Genomic DNA, 9,844 nt, shown 5'->3' with positions numbered 1-9,844 from the left:
TTTCATTCTCTCTGTCTTATGACTTAAGTGTTGTTTTCTTACAGAATTGCTGTCTCGTGCGATCGAGGACCAAACCGACAACGACCAGCCCGAGAAGCCAGACAATGTGGACGGCCAGACAACTCACACCGACCCGGCTTCACCGGCCTTAAGCAAGCGCGGAAATTACTTTTCCGACTGCTCTGAGATCCACACAGCCCAAACTCTGTATCATAAAGTGTCTAGTGGTGTACACAAAATACTACCTGTCGGTCTCTCCAGCCCGATCTCTGTATACTGTGATCAGACCACAGATGGGGGAGGGTGGACGGTCATACAGAGGAGGTTTGACGGGTCTGTCGACTTTAACCGACCATGGGGCGCCTTTAGGTACGGGTTTGGGTCAGCCAATGGGGAGTATTGGCTCGGTTTGGAGAACATGTACCGTTTGACCAATCAGCACAGGTATACGCTGTATGTACAGTTGGAAGATTGGAATCATGTGGTTAAGTACGCAAAGTATTCGTCATTCTCGGTGGGGAGTAGTTCCAACTATAGCCTGTCTGTTAGTGGGTACAGTGGGACCGCAGGGGATGGGTTCTCAGGCTCACGATCTAGATCTAAACCCTACCTAACGGGTCAGCCCTTCAGTGCTAGGGATGTAGATCGTGATGCCAGTAGCGGGTCCTGTGCTAATAGTGCCTACACGGGAGGGTGGTGGTACAAGTCCTGCACTTGGTCTGCCCTGAACGGCCCGTACCTGCGCCGCTCTGACTATACCGGTCACAGTGGTTGTGGCATAGCTTGGTACGCGTTTGGGGGCTCCTATAGGTGCTATCTGAAAAAGTCCAAAATGATGGTCCGTCCTGCCAACTTCCGACCATAAGTTGCCAGACACTAACCCAGCTGACAGGTCGAGGATTCAAATTGTTTGATAAAGACCATAATCCAGCACTCACTCTGTATCCATTTTCTTTAAACAGGTCAAATCTTTCAAGTTACTTATTTGGTTGTCTCGGACTCTCGATACAGGAAATTTACACATACATACATACATACATACACACATGCATACATACATAGTTTACATACATACATACATACATACATAATACTCGGAGAGTTGAAGCATCTAAATAGTTCAGCTTCCAGCGTTTTCTATCGTACATCATTTCCGTAATAAGTTCTTTTCCATACCAGTCTCTAACCCAATAATGTCATTTAGTGTGGACTGTAGAGTATGGACGGCCTCTTCTCATCTTCGCTTCCGAAGACAAAAGAAGCAGTTTCCACCCGGTTCGCCATGCCGAGTAACATGGCCGGCTAGGCTTAACCTACGGCGCTTAACTACTGTAGAGATTGGTGGCAGGGAGCCGTAGAGTTGTTTATTAGTTGTAAATCCCCACCAAGGTTTGTTCTGGATGAACCGTAGCATCTTTGATAAAGGTGCCATCCAGCTTCCTGACCTGTGAAGCATTCATACTCCACGACTCGCAGCCGTATAACAAAGTTGAAATAACACAAGCTTGAAACACTTTGGTGTTTGTTTCCTCCCTGACCCGTGATTTTCAGACTCTTACGAGAGAACGTATGGCACTCCATGCCTGCCCAATTCTAACCTCCATGTCGTGTTTGAAATCTATATATCCCCAAAAATATCTAAAGTCAGTGACCCTTTCAATTGTAGATCCATCAGAAGCACAGAGCTGGTCCGAGGATAAAAATGAATGAATTTAGTTTTTGATGCATTGAGATAAACTTCGATGGCTTGACATGCAGTTTCGACTCTGTAGAGCAGGTCTTGTACAAGTTGCATGGTGTCCCTGAGAAGAGCAATATCATCCGTGAAATCAAGGACAGGGAGGGTCTCGACTACTACGACGGTGTTGCAGGGTGAGGCCATCAGTGTCTGTGATAGCTACAAGTAATGCATAATCTAAACATATGATAAATAAGGATGGGGCAAGGGGGTCACCCTGTAGAACACCAGTATTAATGTGAAAAAGTAAAAGAGAAATATTGCCTTTTCCTATATCTGAAGCTAGTCAGTATATAACTACACACACCACCCAATACGCTCATCATACTCTCAATTGACAATTTATCTTGGTAGTTAACCAGGCATCTAGATCACTAGACATCTGATTCTGCTTTTGTTCACCCTGTGGAACACCAGTTTTAATGTAATAAAAGTAAAAGAGAAATATTACATTTTCCTAAATCTGCAGCTAGGTTTAGTCAGTTTATAATTTCACACACCACTCAAGAAGCTCGTCATACTCTAGATTGACAATTTTATCTTAAAAGTTATTAACCAGGCATCTAGATTGATTTTGTTTGTTTGTTTGTTTGTTTATTGAGATCTCCATTAGTATGGTAAATTCTATACTATTCTTTCTAGAGTCCAGCAACATAAGATAAAATGACAACAATAATTACTTTTAGCAATAATGATAATAAATAAAACTTATGCTGAAATTATGAAAAACTTGAAATAAAATCAGCATACAGAAATAAAAGTGCATTGGAGATCATAATTTAAATAATAGAAATAATATGTCTGAAAAAGAAGTTATAATTCATGCCCAATAAATAGAAAATCAAAGTAACAAAACAGTAAACAGATATTTGACTGACACAAATGATAATGAAAATCAAAATAACAAATGAACCAATCTATATGCAACAAAATGTTATTTCTTTCAATCAAGTGATTAAATAAATGACTACAAAAGAAAAGAGCTCGCAAATCAATACTAGATTAGTAGACATCTGATTTTGCTTTTGTTCAGAAAAAATGAAATATACAAGAAGCATTCGTGTTGCGTTTGAAACTATAAGTATGAGATCGTCATTCTTTCTAAAACCCTTGATGTATGGTACCCTAGAAGTTTTTGCCATGTTTGAAACATTCCCTGTCAGCCTGTATGAGGGTTAGAGAACAATAAAAAGACATTCAATGATGCAGTGCTTGTTGTTTTTTTGTTTTTGTTTTCTTCTTCTTTCCATAGCAAATTGTTATAGGTTATTTTACAGTAACTAAAAGGTATTTTTATGCAATACCATACCTAACCGCTAGAGTGGGTTTGAAAAACGTCTTTATCGTAAAATAATTGGGATCGTCTAAAATGGTTAAGGGTGTTTCCTTGTCTTCTGCATATATGAACAGTATAACCTGCCCAAGGCGACCAGAGGACAGGTGGTCTCCTTGAATAGAATAGCCACACAACATGACTGAGACATTATTGTTTTAAAGTGATTAATAAAAGGTAGTTTAATGTGTCGAATGCCGGAAGCATCTTTAGTTCTGTGGTTAATTCATGTGTGTAGGGTGACAAATGGAACAATTTATGTCGAACAAAAGAATCAACACGATCAAAAATGGTGTGGTCGTCATCGGCAGGTTTGGACCTTGAGCGAGCACAACTCACGGCGGTCACGGTCGACCGCGTTGGCCAGGTGGTCACCTTGGACAGGTCGAAGTGACCGAGAAAAAGCAGTCACCATGGCCAGGTCACTTTGGCGTGTTTGACTAAATCTGAAATTGAACCACTGCAGTCAAAAAAGGCATGTTAACGTTACGTTAGACGATTAGATATAGGGCCACGTAATGTTAACATCCCGTTAAACTATCTATTCTGTTATTGAGATATTCGTTTTCTATCAATTACATATGTAGTAACAATTATTGACAATTAACAAAAGAGTCCCTAACGTTTTTCTTCTTTGCCGTCTACACTGAGGTACAAGTATACATGCAGGTTTATGAGTGAATGTAATAATAAAGACTGGGTCGATCTGTTGTTTTCAATATTCATGGTTCTAAACGTCCTCTTTAGTTAAAGCTGACTAAACTGAGTTCTCACTCTCTTATCTCGACGTGTGAGTGGCACCAGACTAATGTTACAATTAATCCAACAAGCCAATGCAAAAAATTTCTTCCTTTTTTTAAATATCCAAACCTTTTTTCAAGACATGGCGATGGCACACTTAAGGGTTTTTTTTTATCTTATATATTTCTCGAATCAAGTACCATAGATAGATTTTAAGAGTCTCGATGTTGGAGACAGATTTGAATATATCTTTACATGTAACGGTCCCCACAACGCAAAAATAGGTAAATATATAAAGGAATGCTTTGCTATTAGAAAAAAATACCGAAACTTGTGATTAGCCCACTTGATTGTAACACTTTATCAACGACTTGTGATATCCCTTATTATTTGAATGATTATGATATAGATATGTTAGGTTTTATTCGACATTAGGTCTTATTCAACACACTTATTTTATTGTTTTTACTCTCTTTATGTAGTTTGCCATACAATGTACCATGTGCATTTGTCGTGCAATAAAGTTCTTCTATCTAAAAAGCCACGTGTTTGCGTTTGCACGTACAACAGACTTATTTTAACAAATTCTTGTCACGTCCTCTTCCAAGCGCACTGGATCGGTAGCATGGCAGGATTCAAACACGGGAACTCTTGGTTCCGAGCCGAACGCTCTGCCGTTGCGCTACAAAAACATGGCACAATAACAACATCAAATTATATGTTTTCAGTTGAGTCATGACGGAATGGCTATGGATTTTTACTATGATATATTTACGAAATAGAAAAAAATTATTTGGCCTACTATGGTTCGCTGTTGCATGAAGGGGAGGAAATGAGCCACATACGCCCCCTTGCGAAGCAGCAGTCTAACTGCATTCCCGAACACGGAGAAGATGTACTGTATTGTTGTACAGCGCTGTTCTGGTGCTTGTGATCTCGGTTCCTGGCTCGTCGTTATCAAGGTTTGGACCTGCCTTTAACGATCCATGATTACAGTCTATTAATCATGCCAAGTAGCTTTGAATAGATATGATCATCAGTACATTACGCAAGTCAGATTTCATATCGTTAATATGATTGAGAAAAATAGTTAATTAAAAAGCAACATTTCGAACAACAAAACAGAGATTTAAGACTCCCCAGTTCTGGAAAGTATTTTGTTCTCGTAAATTGAAGAAGCTATGAATGGATCTTGGTGATATTTGGAGTGGAATGTTGGGCTCAGAGACATCACCACTGGACAACTCACTGATGGAGGACAGGGACGAGTGGAGAAGAAGAACCCATTGTCTCCCTTGATGACATCCCCGATGTCCCAATTCAAGGTTCAAGGTATGTAAGCAGTAATTGTGTAAACAGAGGTCATATTCAAAAATGGATCCCCGCGGTACTGCAGCGTGATATCTTTTTAGGCTTGTTTGTATGAACGGCGTATAACTTCAAAAATTACAACTTGAAAAACAATGCTTGGATACTATCCCTAAAAGTAATCTGTAAACGAAGGACACGACTTGGTAGTAATTTTCACTATCGCATATTGTGATGTGCGATTGACTAAGAACAAAAAAACGAAGTGTCCACAACAGTTTAGGTTTTATTTAGTAAATTTATTATGTTAGTTTCGTGATTCATATTTCCTAAGTTTCATGCAGGAGGACATTGTACAAATAAAAAAAATAATAACAGCAGTTCTTTTCAGTCCTAGGTCGTAAGAAACTGTATGTATTGCACGTAGAGATCAAAAGGTGTCGCTGGTGCACTGTACTTCGCACTTGTGTGCAAAGCCTTGTCTACTTACTTGTTTTTTGTCTAGCCTTATTAATCAAATACTATGAAAACTTGATTATTCACGAATTCCCTTCAGTTGTCTTATTTTCAGCCGTCTTGTAGAAATATAGACATATAATGATAATACTAATATGTATATAACTGTGTTGCTGTGCTGATGTACTTAAGAACAACCTCCAGTGGTGTGGCATCAAGCCATCCGAGTTTGAGGCAGCTGCCGCTGATCGGCCAGCCTGGAGGGCTCTTGTGACAAAGGCCACATCTGCGTTCGAGGAGGAAAGGAGGAGACGCCTCGAAGCTGTGAGGGAGAAGCGTCATAGGACAGCAACTACTAGTACTACAGAATACCAGTGCAGCAGGTGCGGGAAGCTGTGTGCCTCAGCCTTTGGGCTTAGAAGTCACCAGAGGATCCACCCCACCTGACGGGCTGTGCACAGCAGTCATCATCGGAAACGATGGACAACCAGAGAGAGAGAGTGCTGTATGTCCATTGCAGTTTGTGTAATGTATTGATGTTGATAGCTAGCTGTGGCACACATACAAACTGTTAATCTCCAAGCAGATTCGGTGGGCATGGGGACTTTATATTGGCCAGTCCTGTATCCATTGGCCGCCTGTATCCAACGTTCGCCCCATGTAACCTACTGTTATTATTACCTCTTTTAAATAAGAGGTAATAATAACAGTAGGTTATGATCCCTCTACCTCGACCTACCAGTCATAATCTAAATATAACACATAGCATTCAAATGCACGCTCTTTTGACACCGTGCATTTCCTTTATGCCTATTGGTTTAAAAAATCAAATCTGCCAATCACAATGAGCTGTTAAACAAATAATAATATGGTTAGTGGTTCGACCAATGAAAGAGTAGCTGTGTAACAACCGGTCTTTCTGCGTGGGTAGGATTTGGGCTAAAGTTACGATTACAGTTACGATTACGGTTACATCCCTTAGACTCTCACTCTAAGGCACAAGTTACTAGACTCTCACTCTAAGTAACACCAAGGCCAGGTCGATTTATATTTGATGAGACTGTATTGACTAACTGCGGTATAAAATACAAAGCAATGCAACATATAATGGAACTACGGATACAAAGTTAAACCAAGTACTAAAGTGAGCAAGAACAACGAAAGCAAATACCTGTACAGCAGATGGGCAGCTTGGAAACTACTTTAACTAAACTACTAACCTAACCGGTGCGGGAACAGACGTCGGGGAATAGAGAGCAGCAGAGAGCGATTTCGGGCGCGTCCCGCTATTAAATAGTACACGCGGAAGGCGGGGCGACATCTGCATGGCGGAGGCGTGGTCAGGCTTGGGCCAATGACGCGTCTGGGTCACGTGCTATAACCACGTGGTCCCAGACCGTCTGAACGCAGTGATTGGCCTGTTACAGCTGCATGTTTGTTAAATGTTAATTTGCATTTCTTCGTTCTGGGGGATCTGTCTATATAAGCGCCAGGTGTCCGGTAACACAACATAATGTTTTGATCGTGACCCCAGGCGTATGTTTTACTGAGAGAGCATTAAACGTTGTGCCCGAAATACTTTTTCAATGAATACAGTGTTATGAGACCTTGAGCCGGAAGTGAGAAAGTAGTGGAATGAACGGAGCGTCGTATTTTTGCCCTATGCAGTAAAGCAAATGGACCTGGGACTTAATTCTTGCCTTTCTGTGTGCTATTAACCCTCAAACACCCGACTTTTTTGTGACGTTAATGCCCGAACGGGGTCCAAATGGACTCCATTTGGTTTCTTTCAAATTTATATTCCTTTTTGCATTCTTTCAGTGATCTTTGCATATATATTGGTTAAACATAGTGAGAGGTATATTTTGTCATGATTAAGTGTTAAAAAAATTCTAGCTCATTATCATAATTTATGCAAAAATGGAATGAGGCCTGCAGGCATGAACATGGGGTTGACCTTTGACCTCTTATGATTGTCAAATTGTCAAACCTGTAAAAACCTGATGAAATAATTCCTGAGGTGGAGGTTACTTGGCAAACTGCATAATATCAAAGCAATTATGCTTCCTTGAAGACATATTGAGGACATCCGAACAAATTTTGTTTGTAGGAAAGTGCAAATACATGGCTGGGGTCCGTTTGGATCCCAGACGGTCTTACATATGACTTCTGTTGTTATTTTTACAAATTTGTGCCGATCTCCAAAAAAAACTTTGGAGGACTTGTAGAAGAGGTTTATCGACAAAGTCACGGGAGGAATTTTTTTTCGAATGAAAAAAATTCAAATAACACTTAAAAATATACGCCTGGGGTCCAAATGGACCCCGTTCGGGTGTTTGAGGGTTAATTCCGTTTCGTGGTAATGAAATGTTACCAGGGCTGATTTCTTTTGTGTGGCTCACCTCACCTGCCCTACGGTTAAGTCACACCTACCTTGTATTGTTAACAACACAATGGTGAGTGAAATGTATACAACACTGAGGGACGTAAACAATAGTGTAGAATGACTCCTGGAGTTGTGGCTTTAGACTTCCTTGTGGACTAGTCTGTATTGTCGTCACCCGTAAAAAAATTTCTAACCGCCATGGCGTCATCTCTTCCCGGTGTCCTAACGTTCCTTGTAACGTCTGTGTTCCTGTGCTCTGCCCAGTCGGTCTGTAGACCACCGTCAGACGAGAAATGTGTGTGTAATTGTGGGGATACAGTTGTGAATTGTGGGAATGACGACGCACTTCGAGCAGAGCTAGAGAAACTCAGAATCGCTGTGAAAGAACATTCCCAGACAAGGACAAGTACGTCTCAAGGCAAGTTATCTTCGTAAAGATAAGGCACAATTCCTACAGATACGCTTTTTTTTCTAAAAACAAACAAACTTAAACTAGCGGAGAATTTGACAACGCGTGTGTAAAGGTCTACAAGTGAAAATCGGAACATGTTAGGTTAGTGTTTTCGAATTACTTAGAAGCTACGTATCAATAATATTTTGTGATAACTGTGTACTTCACCGTCTACCTCAGTCAACGAGACGGCCACCGACAAGCCTCAAGACTGTCAGGATATCCTTGACAACGACGAGACCACGCCCAGCGGCGTGTACATGGTTTATCCACGGGACAACCTGGGCGGCTTCAACGTCTTCTGTGACATGGACACGGACGGAGGCGGCTGGACGGTAGGTCTATTAAACTATAATTTCTCCATCTGTATCTGTGGGTATAATATTCTTACTTTATGTCTGTCATACTTTCGGGTATAGAAGTGTTGTTTTGGAGAATTAGCTGTGGTTTTGGGTACCTATTCAGTTAGAGTAAAATGGCAGTACATGGGTGAACGGATTTGCTGGGAGTTCTTGACAACGTGAATTCAGAAAGAATATTTCTAAAATCTCCCATCTTCTTGTTGCTCATAAAGTTGTTCCAGAGACGCCAAGACGGAAGCGTCGACTTCTACCGGGGCTGGGCGGACTACAAGACCGGCTTCCCTTCCAACCTGAACGGCGAGTTCTGGCTGGGGAATGACAACTTGTACCGCCTGGCTGTGCAGGAAGTCTACCAGCTCAGGGTGGATATGGAGGATGTTGAGGGGAACACGGCGTACGCGGCTTACGACACGTTTGCCATCTCGCCTGAATCACAGAACTACAAGCTCCACATAGGGACTTACAGCGGTACTGCAGGTAAGGTTATGGCGTGTTTTCGAATTATGTCATCGTAGACGTTTTGTTATATGTGTTTGTTTACTTATCTCAATGCTAATATATATATTCCGGTAAATCACGATTGATTACTCCATTTTGAATTTAAAAAGGTAACCTGCTTAAAATATTTGGCATCAAACAGCTTAAAAGAAATGTTGTTATAGGAATATATAATGCCAACATGCATCAATGGAAAGGATATCTTGTTTTGTTATGTAAAGTAAATGTCTTTGTCACAGGAGACAGCTTGACGGGGCATGACGAAAAACCATTCATTACCAAGGACAGAGATAACCCGTCCAGCTGTGCTCAGAGGTTCAAAGGTGCGTGGTGGTACGACAGTTGCCACAGCTCCAACCTGAACGGCCTGTACCACCTGGGTACTCATGAGAGTAACGCCGACGGAGTCAACTGGCAGCGCTGGAAGGGTTATAACTACTCCCTGAAGCGCACTGAGATGAAAATCCGACCAGCTCCATAAGGCCACATGTTGTGTTTTTATGTGTATCTGCTTGCCAACCTAGCCTCCTTTTCAGGCGTTCCGGGATCTGTCGTGTTTATTTGTTTGTTT

The 9,844-nt window shown here is 41.3% G+C and overlaps 2 protein-coding genes across 2 annotated transcripts; both read left to right on the top strand.

Moving 5' to 3' along the window:
• Positions 1-44: 44 nt before the first annotated feature.
• Positions 45-1,027, top strand: LOC109483178 (angiopoietin-related protein 1-like; the record flags this gene model as incomplete). Its single annotated transcript, XM_019786163.1, has 1 exon — positions 45-1,027. A coding segment is annotated over one exon (821 nt), but the record flags the coding sequence as incomplete, so codon positions are not given.
• A 7,109-nt stretch (positions 1,028-8,136) lies between these two features.
• LOC109483180 (ficolin-1-like) lies at positions 8,137-9,838 on the top strand. The gene is made up of 4 exons (XM_019786164.1): positions 8,137-8,359; positions 8,567-8,748; positions 8,988-9,252; positions 9,513-9,838. The coding sequence occupies exons 1-4, from the start codon at positions 8,161-8,163 to the stop codon at positions 9,752-9,754; spliced, it is 888 nt and encodes a 295-aa protein (XP_019641723.1). The 5' UTR covers positions 8,137-8,160; the 3' UTR covers positions 9,755-9,838.
• Positions 9,839-9,844: the final 6 nt, after the last annotated feature.

Source organism: Branchiostoma belcheri, unplaced genomic scaffold (genome assembly GCF_001625305.1).
Source record: "Branchiostoma belcheri isolate BF01 breed outbred unplaced genomic scaffold, Haploidv18h27 scaffold628, whole genome shotgun sequence".
Taxonomy (NCBI): Eukaryota; Metazoa; Chordata; class Leptocardii; order Amphioxiformes; family Branchiostomatidae; genus Branchiostoma; species Branchiostoma belcheri.
The sequence above is the reverse complement of the archived record's forward strand: the minus strand, read 5'-3'. Positions and strand labels throughout refer to the sequence as shown.